Here is a 22,875-nt window from a genome sequence, read left to right on the forward strand (position 1 = left end):
TGCTGGACCAATCTTTCTTTTTCTTTCAGACAACAGAGAAGAGGGGAAAGGAAAGCAAAACTGTATTTGGAGGCCCAGTCATCAGCTCATTATATCAAGAAGAAGAAATGATCAGGTGATTATCTGTGCTGGAATTCGGTTAAAACAGTGTTTTGCTAATGTCATTTTGTTAAGCTTTTTTTTGCTTTTTTTTTTTTTTTTTTTAATATTGCACAAGTGTGGTGGCAGCTACAGTAGGATAATAAATGACAGGAAAGAACTTTTCAGGTCCATAATCATTTAAATCAATATCTGCCTGTATCATTGCCAGGTAGTAACCTTTCCCTAGCACAAGATGTGGGGGAAGGGCAAGACTTCCCATTTTTCAGTTATATGGCTTAAAAAAAAAGGTAATATTGGATATTTTTAATAGAAAGCTATTCAGGCACTACCTTTTCCAAATAGTTATTTCTTTACCAATACATTCATTAGGAACTGTTCAGTGAAGGTTTTAATGTTGGACAATGTTTGCCTTCAGGGACAGTTTGTGCCTTATATCAAATTAATTTTTTTCTGGGCTTTCCAGCTAGAAAAGCCAGCTCTGCAGTTACTGAACTAGAGTGGCTGCTACTTAAAACTGTCAAGGTGCATGTAGTAAGTGACATTAGCTACTGAATAAGGACACCTGGATGGTTTTTGTTTGGTTTATTTTTTTTTTATTGTTCCAGGCTACTAATCATGGATATAATATTAAACAGCAATATCTAAATGATTTTGTGGAGGAAACTGTCTTATATTTTTAGTTAAAATGAACAGTCAGAGAAAACTAAATTTTTGACAGTGTTTCCTGACATGCAGTCACCCATTTACATGTGTATGATCCCATTTTTTAATTAATGTCTTGCATCTTTTTACATCCAGGAAGTGTAAACACTGATTTCAGGACATGCAGTCTCCAGCTGAGAACTTACCTAAAGAGTTAAAACTCTAGCACAGCATTTCTTTGACTTGTTGTCACAACCCAAGGAACAGAAATCTTGATCAGGTGGCTCCAAACCCTTTGCAAAGAGCTCAGGTAGGAATGGAGACAGCTGTTGTAAGCAGGCAGGGTGGCAGTTGTGGTGCTTGGCAGTAATGCAGGCATTTCCCTCAGGATTGCAATCCACTTTAGAGTGGAGTAGTTGGCCAGGAATGGTTTTCTTCCCCTGCTTGGAGAGCCAACACATCTTTGACTTGCCCTGGCCCTTGAGCAGAGGTGGTCAGGTGTGACCTTGGTTTAACACACTGAGGAATGGCACTTGTGCAGCTCCTTTTTTGGCCCTGCTCTAGCAGTGCAGGTCTCAGCCAACATCCTTGATCTCACAGTTTGACTTTGTGGTTTAAATCCTGTTCAAGCTCTCCTTTCAGGGGTAGAGCGCATCCCTAAAGTGCTGTCAGAGTCTTGGTTATCCCAAGTGCTGCCTATGCCCTTTCTTGGCTTTGAAATGCAGCATAATGTACAGAAAAACAGAGTTTGCTCTGGTTGACCTGACCAGCCTAAATCTTTTCGTAGGTTTGTTTTTATTTCCAAAAATACAGCTGCAAATACTTTTTTCCCAAACATACTATGAGGAACATAGGTGCTGTTTGTTTAACACAGCACAGCTGTCCTTACAAATGAGGCTGTAGGCAGGTGTAGTCTCCCACACAGCTGGAATAGGGTGATTCTGCTGAAATTTGTTGAATGAAGTGTCCTGACTGCTGGCAGAGTGGAAGCTCATGTAATCTGTCAGCACAATTTGACTCCCAGGCATCAGTGTCTTCCTTGCAAGACAGGAATGAGCAAGTGGCACCATCATCTACCCACAGAGTTTTACAGCTTTGCATTTCCTGGTTCTTTTGTCTGTTGTTCATTCTCTTCCTGGAATAGGGAATAAACATGCAAGTATAGGCACATCTCTGGTATGATAATTCCACTAATAAGAGCATAGCCTTAAACAGCAAAATTGCACTGGTACCAAACCAATCAAGCAGATAAACCAAAGAGGGAGTGGCTCTAAACATTAGATTTGGTGTCCAAGTTTATCTAGAGCAAGTACTGGTTCACCTGAGAAGGGTGACTTTTGTGAGGCTGTGAGTGGTTACTTACAAAAACATAAGTTTAACATTCAGTAATTCTTCATAAAACAGAATGTTGCCTTAAAAAAAATTAAGGCACTTTCTGTAGAGGTAGAACATGAAATATTTTATGGGGAAAGGAAACTGATTGGCTTGAGCCAAGATAAGCTTTCACACATTGGTAGTTTTGGCTAAGTCCCCTGCTGTCAGTTCAGTGTGTGTGTGTGCTCCCTCAACACCTGCTATCTGAGAAAAGAAACTTTGATGCAGACTCTTTTATTGACTCGGTTGCATGGTGGGGTTTGTCTGAAGCTTTGCAACAAGCTTGCAAAAATGTAAATAATAGAAATCAAACCACTTTAGTTTGTTTCCCAGCTCTGTTGATGGGATAAGTATCTTCTTGTTTCAGGATCACTAAAGAAGCCCAGAATAAGTAAGAAAAACCCCTTATTTTGTATACTAAAAGCTAAAACTTGAGTCCTCATCAGCCCTAGCAGATTGCTGGGAGCAATTTCTCAGCAGGTATTACTCTGCCAAACACAGCCTACCATGTGCCCTTTAGGATTCTGCTGATCCAAAGGCAGGAAAAGGCTGCTGATTTATCTGGAGCCACAACCTCAGCTTGCACCAGGAGATAGACAAGAATCCAGATGCAGAGTTTTGAAGGGTCACCTAAGCAGGTTCACTTGTTTTATTCTTTACCAGAACCTTTTGAACAGTTTATCATAAATGATTAAAGCCCTTCAAGCTGTTGCTGTGTTGTTTGAAGAGCAGAGGTTTTGTTTTAAACAGAATAAACCCCTAGTTTGCCATCAGCAGTAGTTAGCAAAAAAGCAGTGGTGCCATTGATTTCAAACTGAGTGTCTAAAATTATGCCTAAATAGTACTTACATTCCTTTTGTGGAATGAAATACTTGGGGGTTTAGGATCCAGATCTGTAAAGGATGGACAAAGTGAAGTTACCATACCCTGCCCTAACGTGGATTAGCAATAGGAGGAACATGGCTGGTGCCAGGGCCACTTTTTTTTTTCCTTATCACTAATTATCTCAAATGTTTCTAATTGAGAACAAGATAGAAAAATGGTCAGTCTGGCTCACAGCACATTGCACTGATTCCAAATAAATTCAAGAGCATCCACAGAAACAGGTTATACCGATCTAATTAAATCAATTTAGAAAGAGATTCGGTTAAATCAGTGCAATTTGTGTGTTCATAGATCAGCCCTCAAATCAGGAGAAGGTCTCTTGAGCTAATGAGGCGTAGCAGTTATTTACTTTGGGGTACTGGGCACCGGTCATCAATTAGGAGTCATTAATAAACCCTTGCAATAAAGAGCTCGAGTACCCCCAGTGAGTAATGGGGACCAGTTGCAGGATGTATTAGCATAGTGCTCTGCCTCTGGGTTTCTCTGCAAATCACTTATCTCCCCTTGGGCACTGCATAAAACTCCTGCATGCTGGTGACTGATGATGGGACTCCGAGGTTCCCTTGAAAGGAAAAAATTTAGAAGTTATCAGTGATTTCAAGCTGGGTATAGTGTTGGTTTGTTTGTTTTTTTACTGCTACATAAAGCTTTTATGTCCCTTTTCTGGTCTTATTACCAGAACAAAGCAGTAGTAGTGGAGCTCTTTTGTGATCAAAGCACTATCACTGGAGTTTCACAAACCTGGGACACGACCAGTGATCTGAAGTTGACTGATGTGTTAGCAGTATAAATCTCATCTAAAACACAATCTGAGAGATACGCCAAAAATACCGTAGCCTTGGAAATCCAGCTTTATCTTTCAGTATTTCTTTTAAAGCCGAGGCAAAGAGTAGGCAGTTTATAAGTGTTTTCAGGAAACAAATACATTGATTTGGCAGCTGGAGAATGAGAAATAACGCTGCCAAATGTCCGTGTCCCTTTCCACTTCCACTGGAGGAGCCCTCCTGCGCTCTGCCACGATCTGCTTCCTCAGGGCCTTGGCATGCCAGGATGGGAATGACATCTGCCAGTCAGCACAGAGGCCTCCCTGAGCTGTGTTTTACACTTCTCCCATCCACAGGGATGTTGAAGAAGCCCTTTCCTGGTTGAAACTACCACCCTCCCCCAGACATTTGGGAGCAACCCCAATCGTGAGTGGGGAAACATTTAGGATGTGGGTGCGGAGCGGGCACCCCTGGTGTGCAGGACCTGCCTGATGCCGTGCAATCCATCAGAATTGTATTAATCCCACTAACGAAGCCGCCATCTGGTCCTGCTGCCGGGCCGGCTCGTGAGAGCCCCCATGATGGATGGCCCTGGGAATTGATTAGTTGTTGTGTGAGACAAATGAACTGTTTTGGCAGAAAATACCAGAGGTCGCTGCATGTGGTCAGGCACAAAGGCTGCTGAATTTTAAAGAGCTGCTTCCAGCATCCATTGCAAGGATGCTGTTTCAGAGCAGCGATGGCTTTTGGGATGAGCCCAGTGCTCCAGAGCAGGGCTGGGGTTTTGTTGTCTCCCTCCAGCCCTACTTTTGGGAACACCACCACTGGAAGTGAGTGGAAAGCTGCAGAGACATGTGATACCTGTATTGGGAATTACTGGCTGGTGTTTTGCGTGTGGGTGGCTGCACCACACATGTCACTCTCAAATGCTGGGCTGTGAAAGAGCTTTCCTGGTTCTGTGGAGCCCAGGCAGCCCACAGAGTGCTCAGGCAAAACACCTGCAGCTGCTCCTGGCAGCTGGGATTTTGGGGTTTTTCAGGTCAGTGTTCAGCAGACCAATGTTCAGCAGACCAATCTTTTGACTTCAAGATGATTGCCAAGTTTATTGCTTCTCCCCTTTTTACTGTCCCTGGAGCAGTGACCTTTGGGGCTTTGCTTTGTTGTGCAAAGGGCTCAGGCCTGCCTTCCCTTTGGAGAGCACATCCTTCCGTGGTGGCTCCCACTCGGCGTTTTCCCGGCCGCCTCCTCTGCGGTGGGGAATTGGATGACACGCGTCCCGCCACGTCCCGGCGGCTCTCGGAGGGATGGCACGCCAGTGTGCCGGCAAGTGGGCAACACTTCCCTCGGGACGGCCTGCCGGCTCAAAATAAACTTGAGTTATGGATTTATTCAGCTTGTAAAACCTCAGCTGGCATAAATAATTGAGAAAGCAAAGGTTTGTCTGTGGAGCGTACCTCAGGGACCTGCTCCTGCCTCCCTCCCTCCCACCACCCTTTCTTATGAAAATGATCCCAGTTGCACTGATAGATAATAACAACACCAAGCAATTAAAAGCTATGGGTGGCTGGAGAGAGGAGAAAAGGTTCAGTTAATGAGCTTTTCCTCTTCCTGTGCCCAGGAGAGCCTCCGAAGTGACGAGGCGATTAAAGCGAAGAGATAATTATAGATTATGTGAAAATGGGTCCCTTGGGGGGGCCGAGGGCCCTGACATAAACAGTGAGTGTTGCGAGCCCTCTCGGCTCCCCGCACACGTCCCGTTCCGCTCCGCCGCCGCGCCGCTCGCTCGCCAGCGCCGTGCCAAGCACACGGGCGAAGCCACCTGTTAGCGGCACCCGGGGCCACTCCACAGCAAATCCATTGGGATGTGCCTTGGACCAGCCCCAGGAAAAGGGGAAAGGATGCCCAAAAAACCTGGTCTCGGCCCTCTGCCCTGAGCTTTGCGCTGGAGGTAACCTGCGGAGGGGGAGGAAGGGGACAGGGCAAACCTGGAGAGGGTATTGTCTGCACAAGGGTAAAATAATGTGAGTTTCAGATCTCTTTGACTTTTTCAGTGGCAGCCTTGGTGCTGTTTATAAAGCAAGCAGTTTTACAGCACTCCAGATAAGAAGGAAATGATCAACTGGCAGCAGATCTTTTCCATGAGCTGTTTTAAACCTGTTGGCTCAACACGTGTGTTTTGGACAGCCTATGGAGAAGGCTTGCAAAGCCTTCTAAGCCCGGGGAGAGATGACTTGGTTTAAGTTCTTCTAAATCCTTTTATTCAAGGATGGAAAAAGCTGCCCATGTGTTACTTGCAGGCAACAGGTATGCTTCAACTCATCTTTAAATCAGAATTACCATCTCTTACTGGGATGGGATGGGGGAGAGCACAAGGAAATAGCTTTGGGGGCCATCAGCAAGAGAGAAGAGAAACCCTCTGGGCATCCTCAGGAAATAGATATAAAAACTCTACCTGCCTTTACTGACAGGTGCTTTTGTTGACTTGAGGACTCAACATTATCTTTTGACTTTTTATCTCAACAGTCTGACATGGAGAGAAAATTGCATCCAAGTCTTCCTTTTAGCTGTAGGTTTTGCATTATTGTGCATATCTCCATTAGGTTGAGTTTCATGGATGTCCTGAATACTGTATTTATTATGTAAATTGAGATTTTTCTGAAAATACTGATAGCAATTCTATGGGTTCTCTCCCCCACAGCATTATCTATGTCTGCACTGTCACTTCTGTTTTTCTCACATGTTTCTGTCTGGTTTTTGCCTGTTTCTACCACTTTCTGGGCCTTGCTGCTAACTCTTATCCGTTTTTATGAGGAGTGCAAATTCCTGCTCAGAACAAGTCTGATAAAATCATTGCATCCTTTTTCTTTTCCTGTACCTACTATGGTGGAGGCATTATTCTGTACACATACACACATGTGAAGTAAAGGAAGGGGAAAAAACAAGTTGCCAAGTTTTCAACCTGTTTCTTATTTGTACTATGTGGTTTTCAATGCAGAGACAAGTAACAGTAATTTGTTGTTATTCCATTCACACCACTCAAGAAGGATGTCTCCCCTAGTATTGGTCCCTCAAAAAATCTGAGTTGTAACTCATCTGAGCTCTTTCCTCAATTTCCCTTCCTGGTTTTAGCTAAATCAGATTATTTTAAGTGTGTGGAGTGCAGCTTCATCTGACTACTTTATTTGTAGGTAAAATGTTCTCATTGTGACCGGAAAGGGCTTGTTTCTCTCTGTTAATATTTATAGAAAAATTTGATACAATATATGCTTAACTTTTTTAAGGAGGGCATCAGGAGCAAAGGGATGGTTTAAAGATAGAGAAATAAATGCAGAGTAGAAGAACGAAATTTCCCGAAACCTTATCTTCGGGTGGGGAAATTGGTATTCTGGATTAATTCCATTGTGGAGACTTCTGAAAGAAAAGTGGTTTTTTGGAATGGGGATATATAGAGCATTTGCAGAGTTGGTTATTCCAGAAAACTAAATCATATCCAAATAGCTGTGTCAGGTCATTTTCCCCTTACATCCTTGGGAAAAGACTTTAAAAGTCCTGTCTGGAGGCTGTGGTGGGGAAATGGGCTGGTTGTGGTAGGTGAGGGTTGCTGTGCCCTCTCTGCTGGCACAGACCCTGCAGATGCTCCCTGTGGAGCACAGTCAGGTGCTTTGTGACTGCCACATCCCTGCTGGTACCTCTGGTGCTGCCCTGTGGGGTCTGTCAGGGCTCTGCAGCATGTGGAATGAGCAGGTGGCATCACTGCCAGGGAGGGAAGGGCACAGCCCAAGCTCATGGTTGTGACATGGAAAACTACCCAGGATTAACTGGGAATGGCTGTGGGCCCCTCTAGTGAGAAGGGGCTGGGGTTATGGAAGAAAGAAGGATCTGTAATAAATGAGGGAGTGCAGTGGGGAACCAAGTTCCTGTAGAGCGTTGTCTGAAAAGCAGCTTCTCCCAAAAGGCTGCTGTCAGCAGCCAGGGTTGTGTTGGAGAGGTTGGACTAACAAGGTAGGACTGGAGGGACTTCCCAGGATATCATATCAGCCTTTGTTAGCAGGGGCAGACATGTCTTGTGACCTCCATCATGAGTCTGTCAAGCTCCATCTCGAGCAGTATAAGCTTTTGCCTTTTCTAATCCCGCTGTGAGGTTCTTTTTTTCCTGGAATTCAAGGTAATTGCATTTAAAGCATGCAGTGATCTGTTTCCCAGGAGCTTGTGTGGAACGAGCGGGCAAGACCTCCAACGAATGAGTTCATGACAAACTGGTCAAGAAACTGGGAGCCTCCTGTGAAGTCCTTAGGCCTAAACACAGAGTGTAAAATCCCATGTGGCTCCCAAAAGAGCAGCAGCTGCAGCTTGGGTGTCTCTGCAGGGACTGTCTGTGTATAAAGAGGAGGGGTGGTGTGATGGAGAGCAGTGCTACTGAGGGAGGGCAGAGGAAGTGACTTCTTTGGAGAAAGCAGTGATCTGCCACTGGAGCACAGTATCAGTGCTTTTTCTCACCTTTTTCTGGCACCGTGGCAGGACACAGATGCTTGAAGTCCGAAGAATCAGAGTGTAACTCAGTAGATGCATGACAATAAAAGACAAAGTCAAAGTTGGATCATGACTCTGCCTGCCCTGATGGGAGCAGAGGACATGGCCTTGCTGGCATTTCATTTTTGGGGGACTAGAGTGACACTTTGTTTGTAACCCATTGCTCAGAAACACAGATGTTACCTAGATTTGACTTTTCCTTGCTGGAGTTCTTCAGCCTGCGAGTTCAAGAGCAATGCAGATGAATAGAAGTGCTGTTGCATTTTAGCACCAGGGGATTGTTTCTCAAACTTCCCTGTTGCATATCTCCTGCCCACAGCAGACTGACCTCTTTACTGGGTCTGACCAGCTCCAGCAAGCGTCCTTTTTTCTGAGTGACTAAAGCTGTCAGTCCGAGTTCTGCTGAACATCCAGAAGGTCTTTAGTTAAGGTGATTGAAAACTGGGGATGTCATGTGAGGCAACGACTCTGTGTTTAACTCTTGTGAAGCTGCCAAGTCCCTTAGCAGTGCTGATGGGCTCATTTGAACCATGGTTTTTATCTGGAAACTAGAAAGAGAGAGGATTATATGGGCTTTTGGCTTACTTCTGGAAAACCAGTGGCCTCTTTATTCCCTGCTAACATTGCACTGGTATCACTGTACTTATGCCTAAAGGTATTATTCTTACAAGAATCTGTGAAGGGTCTTAACTTTATTAGAGGTTCTGTTTGTTTGGTAGGTAAAGATAGAAATTTTACTGTGTCTGAAGCCAGAGTATTGCTTTTAGCTATACCAGGAGCTATAGGGTGTGACTCAAGCACCTGTAGCACCATCATTTGATTTTTCTGCCTGCAAGCAGTTCTAAGTGAGCACTTACTGTGTTGTATCCAGGATCCAACATGTGTTTAGCCAGGGACAGATTGTTGCAGGTGTCCTGTTTGTCCTGCTGTTTTCTCCAAGCCACATTAGTGGCCCCTGTCCAGGATGGATGGCACTGGATGGGGCTTTGGTGTGACCCAGAGCGGCTCTTACAAGAAGAGTAGCTTTAGCCTTTTCTCATTCGTGGGATTGCAGTGATTTATAACAGAACTCAAACATGGATTTTTCTAGCTAACTTCACACATTTCTTGTGCCATTTCACAGGAATAAACTGACATTTGTCCGGACATAATACTGTTAAAAACAACCTTTATTTTTCTTGGAAGCAAAATCTTCTGTTTCTTAACTTGGTGGGGGTGGGGAAAAGCACATTATTCTGCATGTGCAGTACTAGATGCCTGTTTCAATCCAGTGACAGCACTGAAATGTCTGTAACAAAGTTAGAGCATATAATGTGCATGTGGCCTTTGTGTTGTGCAGTAACGTGGTGCTTCTTTTGCTTTTGTTTCCTGAATAGGGAAGAGGACAAGAACATTTTTGATTACTGCAGAGAAAACAACATTGACTATGTAACCAAAGCCATTCAATCAAAAAAAGTGGATGTGAATGTCACAGATGAAGAGGTATGGAGAAAAGATAAGGACCATCAATCTTTCATCTGTTTTGTGTATTAATTCACTGCTACTCCTTTTTAGAATTCCATGGTTAGGATTTTTGTAACAAGGTGCTGCAACAGTTGAACAAACATTTGGTCATTGAGACAGGGTAACCTGTTTGGAAACAGCTTTCCACTGGATTTCTGGTAGTGTGGATGTAGCATAGAGATCAGAAGCTTAGTTTCTATGTTATTTTCAGCAGTACCAGCAGCTACTTGCAGTGTAAGATCTTCTGAATATCTCCCTTGCCCTACTTTGTACATTAAGTGTGGTCAAACAGAAGTAAGAAGTGAGGGAAACAGCTTTTTTGACTATGAAGTCGGTTAAGGTTGAAGGAGGATTTCTGTCATGCCACAAGCTTTTTATCATCCTCAGATGGATGGGAAATGAGTGACACTGGCTTCCCAAAAACAGTGGCATTGTCCAGTCTTTCTCTGCTCATCAAACTCAAAACACCATTTCCCTACAAGGAGGTAATACAGGCATTGCCAGAAACCCCAAGAGAAACCAGTCTAAAACTGAATTGATTCATCCTTTTTTTGGCAAGTGTAAACACGCGGTGGGTGCAGTTTCCTGTTGATCCTTCAGGAGTTGTGGGTGTACCAGGTTTGTCACCTTGTTTCCCTGCTTGCACACTGCCACCTAGCCCTGCCCCTGGTCCAGCCTGAGCACAGCTCCTTCCAGCACGTTGTGTTTTGGTGAACAGATGAAGTGCTTAGACATTCATAGACTGAGACGCCACAAATTCAGTTGGGTTCTCCTGTAGCTCTAAGCAGATTTCTGCCCTCTGAGCCATGACATCCCCGGCTGGGGCTCTGAATGCTGATGGCAGGGCCTTTTATTATTAATCAGGAATTCATGTGAATTAATTTTCAGAGGAGAGAAGGGAGGGGTGTTCACAATCAGGGCTGGAATTTCACATCATAAATCCAATGAACTGAAACCGTCATGTGCCACGCAGCCGCTGCACCAGTGCTGTTTCTGGGCTCCATCCTCCTTCTGCAGATCACAGGTTACAGAAGGAGATGTCCAAGGCAGCCCCACAAAAAATACAGCTGGAGTCTGTTGATTAATAAAAGCTCATTTTTAGGATCACATGTTTGCAATTAAGTGCATGTTAGCATTGCTTTGTTTCCACTGGCAAGGTGCACTTTGTATTTTCCTTTCCATTCAAGTAACAAATGTGCTTGTTTTCAGCCAAAGAAATACTGTTTAAAAAAAAAAAAAATCAAAATATTTTGTGGAAGCTTAAGTGTCCAAACTGTATAAAAAACTACCAGATTGTATCCTCTTTGGGAATTATCCATGATTCCCTGATGTAGAAGAAGTCTTATTTCTAACTGATGGATATTAGCAGATGGATGTTACAGAGTATGGGATTGCTTCAGCACAGGCAGGAGCCAAAAACATCTGCCTACCTGTGAAGGACTTGTGAGATGATTCCCACTGGGACAGAATTTTCGTATAGATGAAATTCTCCCAGCTTCAACAATTTTGGTTTACCTCAATAAATGCAAAAAAAATAGCATACCAAAAGGAAGAATCTGAAAGAAATAATTGTTTCATTTTATGTTATGGAACTGAAAGTATCACCAGTGTTGTTTGGTACTCAAACATGTTCTTCCCAGTGTGGGAGGTGACTTGTTTTCCAATATCATGCAGGTTGATTGAAGTTTTAGAACCCGTTTTAGACTAGAGATAACCCAGACTGAACCTTTTGTAAAGTGTATGCAAGCATAATCTTGTCATTTTTATTGACTATTTTAGTGTTACTGTGTAAATACATCCTGCCAAATCCAAAAGCTGCCTCACCTGGCTTCTGGACATAATTCACACTATCAATCCTTTGATTTAAATGCCTATAAATTTAAAATGTCAGCAGGGTACATACAAAGAGTTAACTTCTTATGAAACAAAATCTACTGAAGCACCAAATAGGCTCGTGCTAAGCTGCAAAGACACTCAGCTCAGCCTTTCCTTGGACAATAAAGACTTGGCTGGAGTTGTAGGGTGTTTACATTTTATTTTTATGTGATATGGTAGTACTCCATCTAATTGTATCCCCCCGCCATTTTGTGCAAACCTGGAAGAAGTCAGTGAAAGGAGAAAGGAAATCAAGAATAAAAATGTAAAGTGGGGATGAGCCAACTTAGTCAAAGCAAAAGGATTTCAGAAAGGGCAGCAGAAGATTCTGGGGTTTAGATAGTTGCACTGGGAAACTTCCAAAGCATAAGTGGCCTTCTCCCCACAAGAAATAAAGCTCTTCATGTGCAACATGCAAGCCAGCATACCTGCTAACAGTTTGGATATGATAAACTTCAATTTAGAATTAAACAAAGAACCTAATGACAGTAATCATGTACAAGCTTCCATTTACTGTGTCTAAATTGCCCAGAGTTCAGCAGAATCGCATTCACTTATAAGAAGTAGCACAGACTAAAGCAACCTGTTTTCCTTGTGTATGTCAGCAGGACTAATGGAATAAGAAATGGACTGTGGCTGTGAAGTCACCCCAGGCACATCCTGGGAGTGTAGCTCACTTGCTGCCTGTTTGAAAATAGTATTTCTTCAACTTGGAACAAACCAGGAGCCGCTCGAAGGCAGAGATGAGTTGCTTTTGTGATTTGTGCCAAGGGCTGTGGAGGTTGTAGCTAGATAATATTTTTTTAATTGTTGGATAAATCCCAGTAAACAAACATGTTACCTGTGTGCAGTGTTTAAGCCTTTGCCAAAACTTTAATGAAAGGCATCTGACAGGATGCTCATTTAGACCCCGATCCTTGTGCTTTTGAGACAGCAAGAGCCAAACCAGTGCCAGCTTGCCAAGAAAAGGACAGGGGGGGAAAATGGATTTGAAGAAGGGTCACTGACTTCTGGATTTATAGGCCTTCTCCCATTAGGAAAGCTTCACCAAACGTTTCAGAGCTCTGAAAGTGATTGACTTCCAAGTCAAATTTACCTGTGTAATTGTAACAACAACCCTTCCATTCACTGTTTCTGCTGTCACAGGGGGATGCAGCCATTCTGTAGATATCTGTCTTTTCTTAATTACTGCTCATAGAACACTTGCCACAAGTTAGAGTGGCTCATTGCTATCCAGCCATTACAGCTGCAAACATCGTGCCTGGAAGTGCAGCTTTATACTGTATCACATCCATTCGGTTTGGCTTTGTTCTCCCCTTTCTCTGCTCGAGCTAATTGATGTGAAAATCATTCCCATCCATTTGTCTGCCAGCTCAGTGTATGGGAGACAAATCCCTGTCCTGTGCTTTGTTTGTGAACACCCTGTGACTTGGAGCTGAGCAAAATTGATGTGCTGTTGGCTTGAGAAGCTGCTGCAGGAGCTGGCCAAGCTGGCAGCGGTTAGCCAAGCAAAGCACAGAAGATTTAAGAGGCAGGGTTAGTGCACTGGGGCTATTTTTATGCTTTTTTTTTTATTATTAAATACTTCAAAGGTGGGGGGGGGAATGCATCCTCTCAAGTAACTTCTGCAACAACTGTTGTGTTTGAATTGCAGGGAGGGAATACCTTGATGTTTGACTGCATCTAGCCAAACCTCACTGGTGCAGCGCTTTCCTACGTGAAATTATTCATGTTGCTTTGAGTCTCTCTCACTGCTTAATGAAATAGTCACGTGGGAATTGTTTTGGGAAAGCTCAATCTGTGGCCCCTAAGATTTCTGCCACGTTATTTAAACACACAAACACATGCTATATGCTGATACAAAGCAGCAGCTGTGCAGACTAAAGAGTTTTTCAGCGTGCAGAGGTGATATCCCCTCTATAAAGACTGTGACTGTACGTTCAGTTTAAGCTTGTCTTATCACTAAGGTTTACTTTAAGAAAGACATGGGAAACAAGTGGATTTTGTAGCTGTATAGCTGCCTGAGTATGTTAGCTAGAAGTGTTGACCATTGTTAACTTGCCTGATGCTCTACAAGTAGTTTTAAATATTTCCAAAGAGCCATTAAGGTTGAAAAAGACCTCTAAGATCATCAAGTCCAACCATTTTAAATACCAAATTCGTAGCAATGCTTTTTGTTATGCAATAAGTAGGTTGAGATTCTTCTGGAGGTATTTTTTCTTCCCCATCTCCTGGTGTGCTCTTGCACAGAAGGTCTCCAAAGCCCCTTACACCCCATGTCAAGGGTGTAGCATGCTGCAGATATTTCTTGGGTGGAACATGTCAGCTGTTTAATAGTGCACAATTACAATGCAGAGCCATTTAAGGCACTAATTAGAAAATATTGTATCCATTTAGAGTTGCAGAGAGAATATATAGGTAAGCAGAGTGTAATTACCCAAAGTGGAATTGGCCCAAGACTTGAAATCCATACTCCTGCAAATAGCACAAGGAGATTTTTAATGACTATAGATGATCAAGCTTCAGGGTTTTGTCTTGTTCAAAAGGCACCATGTGTAGCAGAACCAGCCTGCCAGTGTCATGGGCTGGACCAGTTGCACAGTGCTCTGGTACTCCTGGGTACTCCTGGTACTCCTAACTCAAAATTAACTGTTGTTTTTCCTTTATTGGTCTCAGGCAAGTTCAGCACCAATAAAATAAGATTCTCCTTGTCCAGAGACAAATGCAAACCAACATATTTTAGCCACTAATCTGTAGCATGAGTTTTGATACAAAGGATAGAAGTGACTTTATTTTATCATGTAATTGTGCAATAAATACATTGAATAATTGCAATATTATTCCTCTACCCATATATCAAGACCCTGTAATCATCTGTTGAAGTATTCATTGCTATTGTGTATATTGCAGATGTGCCCCTTCCTTTTGAGATAAACATCTGTGGCTTGGAAAAAGTTGGTATTTGTCCAACTGAAATACTAAGTAATTACCAGTGCAGAGATAAATTAACGATGCTAAACATGAATTAAAGATCTCTCCATATTTACCAATTGTTTTAAGTTGTACTCTTTCCCCCTTGTAGACTTTGCTAGGGGTGCTGAGTGCAAGAATATGAATCATTAAATGGCTTGTGCATGTCATCAGTGCTTCCATAGAAAGTCACTGTCAGAAAATTCATTCTAATGCAAGGTTAATTAGTGTAACATTAAAATTGCATGTTAAAAAATTAATTAGTCTCTGGGTCAAAAAGTGTGAATTTCCTGACTTAAAATCATGCTCTACCTCTGCTGCCCTGCCCAGGAATATCCAGCAGAAGCAGTGTGAGCTTTGGTCACAGGTGTCTTCTGCCCCTCCTGCTTCCTGGCACCGTGGCCAGGAAATTTGGCTCACAGTTCCCATTAGCAGATAAATGAGTTACTCACCTTGTTCCCCACTGCTTTGTCAAGAGATTTATAACCAGGCATGGGCTAATTTAAATGATTTCTTCTCTGAGGGTCTGTGACTGTTTTCTGTGGCATATTGAAAAACACAGGTTAGTCTTATGGTGTCACAGCTTGAGGGAGGTGATTCCTGCTCATCTGCAGGGTGATTTCCAAGAAATCCCCTACAAGTGTGCTGTGTGCTGTCCTAAACCAGGAGAGACTAATAGAACATTAAGGCTAATTTACTAAGTGTACATAGAAGGTTTTCTTTCTTTGTTTGCTATCTCAAATCACTTTGAGTTACCTTTCTCATGGATCCTAAACTACTTCTCATGCCCTTGGACGTGCAGGAAGATCTGAACTTCGATTACATCCCACCCCATGGTGGCAGACACCTGTAGAAAGGGGATGGGAAGAAAACTGTGGAGGTTTGGGAGTTATGGATGCAGCAGCCTGCCCAAGAGAGGACAGCGAGGGGTGCCTGCCCAGACACCCAGTTTTAGTCTTTTCTTCCAGCAGAGACAGGTTGAGTGTTTCAAACTTGCCAGAGGAACGAGCTTTTGGGGACTTGGCATCCAGGTGACTTAGGCAGCACTGAATATCCTACCTTTGCTGTGTAATTCATTGCTCCCAGAAAAGTCAGAGGTGCCAAAATCCTAAATCTATATAGGAAAACAAATAATGTGCTGGCTCCTGTGTTTCATACATTGCTGCTTTTCCCCTCTAAATTTTTTCTGGCTTGTGGGTGTGGTGCTAAATTAATAAAAAATTGAACTATGTGTTGATTTTGACATTTCTAGCATTATTGTATAAGTCCAAATCACCAGTAAGTGGCATACTAATATTATTTTTTTTATTTTTTTTTTTAAAGTCTGTGTTAATTTTGATATAGATGCTTATTACTTAATAGCAAGACTGATTTTCCATGGGCTTTTTTTTTTGCTTGGCTTTGTTGATTTTCTCCTGGCTGTTTCAGGGCCGGGCTCTGCTCCACTGGGCGTGTGACAGAGGACACAAGGAGCTGGTTTCAGTTCTGTTGCAGAACGCTGCCGACGTGAACATCCAGGTAAGAGGGAACACAGAGGCAAATTGATGTGCTACACAGCCCCCTGACCAAATGTTTCCATGAAACTTCCTCCAAAACTCCACAGCGAGTTCTCTCAGGGTATTTATCACAGAAAAGCTGCTCCATTCTGGTGAGACCTCATCTGCAGTGCTGCATCCAGCTCTGGGAAGGAAGGAAGGACATGGACCTGTTGGAGCAAGTCCAGAGGAGGCTACAAAGTTGATTAGAGGGATGGAGCACCTCTCCTATGAGGCTGAGAGAACTGGGATTGTTCAGCTTGGAAAAGAGAAAGCTTCAGGGTGACCTAATTACAGCCTTCTAGAACCTACCAGATAGATGGAGTGAGACTGTTTACAAGATCACATGGTGACAGGACAAGGGGGAATGACTTAAACTGAAAGAGAGTAGGTTTAGATTAGATATTAGGAAAAAAAAATTCTTCCCTGTGAGGTTGGTGAGGCCCTGGCACAGGTTGCCCAGAGAAGCTGTGGCTGCCTCATCCCTGGAAGTGTTCAAAGCCAGGTTGGACAGGGCTTGGAGGAACCTGATCTAGTGGAAGGTGTTGCTGCCCATAGCAGGGGTTTGGAATTAGATGATCTTTAATATCCTTTTCAACCCAAGCCATTCTGGGATTCCCTTATAAGAACATCCAAAAAAGGTAACCTGGGAAAAATAAAAATAATTTTAAGCCACTGAGTTTTGCAGCCCAGATGTCTGAGCTTAGCTAGCACCAGATTTAGGTATCTAAATAGACCAGGTTTTGACCTAAACTGGTTCAGCAACCACTTTGCAAATGGTTTCTTCCAGCCAACCAGCCTGGGTCTGCCAGTGCTCCTGAGCCAACAATCCCAGTTTTGTCAGCTTGTTGTAATTAAGGGCTGACCTGTATAAATGTGATCATATTCAGAAATAATTGTCCAACACATTTCTGTCAGATTATGATTGCCTACTCTTTACCATCATGGCACGTTTTGGCTCTGCTCTCCTTCCCAGTTTGGACATAGATACACCTTTGCTGATGAATCTTTGAGCTCTTATTGATGAGATCTTCAATAAATGCTTCAGGAATTTGTAAGAGGTGGATGTGAAGCAGAGCTGCAGTCTGAAGGCTTGTGGGCAGAGCTGTAATGTTCACAGGCTACAGAAAGCTGTGTTGGTATTTACACAAATTGTTGTAAAAAAGTCTGTCTTGCCCTTTTCTGGGCAGAATTTCTGGTGGGATGGGTATGAGGAAGAACAGCTCTGCAGTGGCTGGTGAGATGTGTGTGTTTGTGCTTAGGTGTTTTAATGGATTTAATAGGAGTTCTTCCTTACCCAGAAGAGGGGTAGAGTGAAGCCAGTGCAAATGGGGGGCTTTGCACATCCTGTCCATCTCCTTTCAGTCAGAGCTAGTGAATGGTGTGTTGGATACAGACAGAACAGCTTTGCACTCAAATTGGGAAGGAGTGGAATCAGGCACATGCCCATTCCCTTCACCCTGGCAGCCTGGGAGATGGTTCTGGGTTCTCTCTGAAACATTTCTTCTCTTTGACACTTGTCTCGTTCTTTTGAGGTAAAGTCTGACTCTTAGAAGAAAAAGCAGAAGAGAGAATTATTGTATTTTTTTTTTCCCTGAGTATTAATTTTCTGTTAAATTCTTCGCTTTTCTTTTTGATGCATTGCACATTTTCTAACCAGATTATTTTTGGCCAGTAACAAAAGGTTAATAATAGCCATAAAAAGAAAAATCAATCTTTGATATGTTTTTCCCCACCAAGGTAATAAAGGAGAATTTTTTATAAAGGTCTCTGTTTGCACGTAGGTGTGTTCCCAGAGAGAGCAGACACATTTTTATTCTCAGCCATATATAAATTGCAATAACATTCCAAGACTTTGTGACTTTTTTTTTTTTTTTTTTTTTAAATTTTGGCCTTTACCCGGAAAGAATTCACATCCAAAACAGGATAAATTTTAAGAGAAACCAGAAGAAAAAGGGAGAGGGAAAAACTCTGGCTTCCTAACAGGCCATAAACACCACAGCACCTGCTATAACACATTACCAAAGGCACTATCAGTTAATGTGTAGGCTGTAAAGAACAGTGGCTTCAGTGTGAGGGGATATCTGGTGATGGGTGATGCTCGTTTTCCAGAGTGATGTGCTCCCAGCATGTGTTTCCTTCACACCTCTCTCCAAGCAGCCTCCACAATCCCACCTCTCCAGGTCTTCAGGAATTCTTCTGTCTTGTTTAATTTTGCAGCAGCACCTTCATGCAGGTTAGCGTGAGAGATAAAGAATAAATTAGGGATTACGAGGGTCATGAGCAGATAGTGAAGGAGAGGAATGTTACAGACCACTTTTTTTTTAATTGCCTATGTTTTAGTATGCTTCTAAATAGTTAGTCAAACTGCATGACAGATTTATTCTCTTTTCCATTACCTTTTTAATAAATGATCTTCCATCTTGGCTCTTTTGCAGTGTGCTAAGGGATTTAGCTGCCCTAAGCAGGCAGTGACAGTGGTGCTCTCCTGGGTGACCTGCAGCAAGTCTTACCTGTTCACTGTGCCTGTAGATGCCTTTTTCCTGCCTTATTTTAGTTTTATACCTTTATATTATCTATTGTCAAAGTACTGCAGTCTCTCAATCAAGAGGATCTGCAAGAGTCAGTTTATTGCTCTTTGTTGATAAACAGCTTTGGGAGCAGGAGGAGAGGTCTCCTGGCTCTGCTCATTCTTGTATCATGCTCAAACCCACTTTAATTCTGGGAATAACCCCATACCCCTGGACTGCAGTGGTCCAGTGCCTGTGCTTTTTGTTTCAGCAGTGGTGCTGCAGTTTCCACAGGGTGGTTTGCTAATGTCACTGAAAAGCTGCAGCCACTGAATTCTTTGCTTGCTCATAATTAGCTCTAATAGCACATTTGAAAAGAGGTGGTAAAGCAATTGCCATGGGCGAGGGGATACAGAAAGGCAACAGGCTGCTCTTCTTTGTTGAGAAGGGGCATTTGTGTAATGGAATTACCTAAATCTCCAGTGCCAGGGGCCATGTCAAAGTGGGTGGTGGGATGGTGTTTTGGAGCTCTGCTGGAAAAACCCAGAGCTTGGGACTCAGTCTGAGAGCAACTTCCTTCACTGGAACTGTTTGCCTAAACCAGCAACATAACAGTAACATGATGTAAAGGTAAAAGGTTTTAAGCATAACTCAGTGGTAACATAAGATATCCATTAATATCCGTTTCCAGCTTTAAAACATAAGAAGATATGAATTTTCCTTGCAGAGGATGAGCAACAAAGGAAAACCCCTTTCCTCTATGGGGAGAGTAGCACCTGGATGTGAGGTGCTGCTCAAGCAGCTTTCAGAGGAGCTCCTTTAGTGTATTTGGGGGACATAAACCATAGACTTTCCTCCTGGACTTCCTGTGGCTGCATTTTGTTTTGTTTGTGGGTACTCCATACTTCAAAATAATAATCCATGTGTTCATGTCATGCCCTTGGGAGTGTATGGGGAACTATCTGGGGGTGGTGCTAAGCAGCTCCACTTACTGTGGTAAAGCTTTTCAGGCCTATCTGGCCATGTGAGCAAGTCTTAACATTAATATTGTGAGTTATAAAGGGAACTGGATCATTAGACACACAGGATAATTAAGGGCTGTGTACATATCTGTGAGCAGCTGAATTTAAACCATATCTAAGTATTTTATGATTTTTAAACTGCATCATTATGCAATTTTCAATGTTATGGTAATAACTTTCTGTGCTGAAATTTTTCTGTAATGACTAAAAGGATGAAAAAAGCTATAACTGATGTTCAGTTTTTATTTCTTGACTTTTCACTTTCCTGGTAAAGTGCAGATCAGTGCACTAAGACTTTAAACCACTGGTCAGCAAGTTCTCAATAGTCACTTGTGGACCCTTCAGGTGTTTGAGAAGGAAACTTGAGACCAAAGCTGAAAATCATCAGGTTAAGAAGTCTGTTGCTAGTATGTGGGATTTATTTTATTCATTTCTGTATAGTAGTAATTGTGGTGAGAAGCATCTGGTGTCTGTGCTGTCTGCAGAGAGCATTGGTTGATTTTTGGTACCAGTGTTGGATTTGTATCTTGTACTGATTCATGCAAGGCTGCTCAGTCATATTTATGAACTGAGATGATGCTTGTCAGCATGTTTTGAGTTAGATTGGGGTTTTTATTCTTTTTTTTTTCTCTTCTAAATCACTTAGGGTAACAGGAAGAGCATGGTTGCTTCCCCAGGCTTTTTCCAAGTTCCCAACTTCCCTCCTCTGTTTGTATCCTAACACTGGTGATCAGAGTGTTCCTGGACACATGGAGCAGCCATCCCCTTGTGATACCTTCCCTGACTGGGTATAAAAAAAAAAAAAAGGAAAAAAACCTTTTCAAATGAAGACAATACAAACATAATAAATGGCAGGGAGGGTTCATCTCCTTCATGACTCAATCCTTTTCAAACAACATTATTATTGACTGACCTATTGGTTGCCAAAAAGGAAAATCAATTGTACTAGAAGTAGTTGCTGGGCCACAGATCACAGTACTAACCCAGCAGAGACAGGTTGATTTTTATCAACTATCCAAAGAGTAATTTCCATCATTAGCTAAAAATGAAGTAGAAATTATGGATATGTCGAAGATTGCTAAGATTGGTGGTCTCTTAGTTTTGTGTGTTTGTGTGGGTTTTCTGTTTTCCTGCCTGACTCTTAAAAGGTTTGTGTCTGTAGAGGATAAAAAGAAGCAAGGAGTAGTCAGGCCTGCTTGCATGGCTGACTTTTTTTCTTTTCAGTCTTCTTAATTTGGATTTCACAGCAAGGGTCTTGTGTTGGAGGCATGTAGATATTTAAAAATTAAGCTGGTCTCAGCAAATGTGCATCCCTTCCTTGCCTCCTGCACTAAACATTAGTCATGCCTTCATGATCCTGTGCCTGTAGGGAGATGGAGAAATTGATGTGGATGTTTTGACTGTTGTGACCAAGGACCACATGCTCCATCTACACATTTTCCCCCTCCCCAGTGGGATGGGAGATGCAAACACACTTGTGGGTAGGCTGCCAGCTGCCAAAGTCCTCTGCTGTTATGAGCATTCTCTAAACCTGGCTGAGATTAAATAGGAACATGACAGCCTCATGGCCTTGCAGTTAATGTCCCTAGGATCAATTTCTCCCTAAATATACTAAAAGCCTGACTCAGAAAGCTGGGAGGGGCCCTGTCCTGGACCTGATACTGCAGCAGAAGCTTTGGCATGGGTACACTCACAACAACCAAAGGATGTCACAGGCAATGCTGAATTGATCACTGTGGGAGGGAGCTACAGTGGCAAACACATGGAGGACACTAAACAGAGATGAAAAGCAAAGCAATGAGAGCAGATTTATTAACCACAGTAGTGTTCTTCTTCCCTAACCACCCCCCATCCCTGTCTCAGTATTTCCATGGTCAGTTTTGTCAAGCAGATCTCTGAAGACTCTGCAGCCTTGTACCCCTTCAGTCTTGACAGTGCTGCCAGTGGGTGTGAGAGCCATTAGCCAAAAGAAAGGCGAGATCTGCTTAGTGACAGAGGGTAGCATTCTACATTAGAGCATTGACATGGTGCCAGTCACAGTTATTACAAGTGGCACAGCTCCACGTCTCTCCTGCGGGTCTCTCTGTGGAATGTAGGTTGGCAGCAGGTTGAATGTTAAATGGTCACCACTCAGCAGATGCTGTTTTTACCTACTGGGAGAAAAGTCCCTTTCAGCAGAAACATTTGCAAAATATTTGCACACTAAATATACGCTGGGAAAGGCAGAGATTTATCCCTGGTTTGCTCCTTAGCTTCTCAAGCCACCTCAGGCCTCACCAACACTAGCCATCAGTTGTACAGACGATGTTTCCTTCTGCTTGTCCAGGCTGGGCTTTTTAGCATTGTTTCTTCCTATCTTCCAGCTTGACATGTCCATTCTTTGTTTCTTCTGCTCCCTGTAGACAGATGAATCATTGCTTCATGGCTGATGCAGCACAAGCAGTTGGCATCCTTGCACAGGCAGCCCATGTGCAGCACTGCCTGCAAAGCAGCTCACCAGCCAGGAACTGCTGCAGGCTCCTGTGTCCTGCAAAACCAGCGTTTGAAAAGTGAAATCCAAGAGCTGGTCCTGAAGAAACTCACAGTGATCTCTGCTGCTTTGCCCTCAAAGTCTAAAGCTGCTTTTGGGGTAATCAAAAGGCAGGGTTTAAAAAGCCGGGACCAGGGACAGTGGCACGTTTTAGTGGCTTGTGGGCATCACCTTCTACCAGGGGCTGTGCTGTGCAGAGGGAGGCACTTCCCATGGCCTGTGCTGGGGCAGGAATGCAGTCTGGCAGAGGGCACATAGTTTTAGCTCAGGGAGCCCTGTGCTTGATTCCATGCCTGACAGCACAGCTCTTTTGTGGTACACTCCCTGTCTATGCTCACAGGAGACAGAAGCCAGCAGCAGCTGCGAGCTTTGAGGTCAGTGCAGGTGGCACCATGGAGGAGAAACAAGTTATCTTGCTCCCCACTGTCTTCATGTGTCCCTGTAGAGGCAGGAAAGAGCCTTACCTTGAATGCCTCCCTGCAAGGACATGGGATGGCCCCATGGCCCTTGGTCCCAGGGTCATCTTTGAAATCAGCATGTGTTAAAACACCTGTAATTCCTGAGGTCATTGTTGGAAATGCTTTAGCCCCTCATTAAGGTGTTTGGTTAACTGCACAAACAGGATACCACTGG

At 43.2% G+C, this 22,875-nt stretch overlaps 1 protein-coding gene and 1 long non-coding RNA gene across 2 annotated transcripts in view; one reads left to right on the forward strand and one right to left on the reverse strand.

The window, feature by feature from the left end:
- The window catches only part of ACBD6 (acyl-CoA binding domain containing 6), an 81,510-nt gene that overhangs the window by 25,522 nt on the left and 33,113 nt on the right, over positions 1 to 22,875 (forward strand). The window contains exons 4-6 of the mRNA XM_086841283.1: positions 30 to 115; positions 9,674 to 9,779; positions 16,074 to 16,163. Of these exons, the coding sequence (XP_086697409.1) occupies positions 30 to 115; positions 9,674 to 9,779; positions 16,074 to 16,163 (282 nt within the window). The remainder of the gene's footprint in view (positions 1 to 29; positions 116 to 9,673; positions 9,780 to 16,073; positions 16,164 to 22,875) is intronic.
- On the reverse strand, positions 21,496 to 22,775 carry LOC111932608 (uncharacterized). The gene is made up of 4 exons (XR_015273579.1): positions 22,707 to 22,775; positions 22,210 to 22,239; positions 21,990 to 22,108; positions 21,496 to 21,865 (listed from the first exon to the last, which is right to left on the reverse strand). It is a non-coding gene; the product is annotated as an uncharacterized LOC111932608 (long non-coding RNA).

Source organism: Cyanistes caeruleus, chromosome 9, assembly GCF_971803275.1.
Source record: "Cyanistes caeruleus chromosome 9, bCyaCae1.hap1.1, whole genome shotgun sequence".
Classification (NCBI taxonomy): Eukaryota; Metazoa; Chordata; class Aves; order Passeriformes; family Paridae; genus Cyanistes; species Cyanistes caeruleus.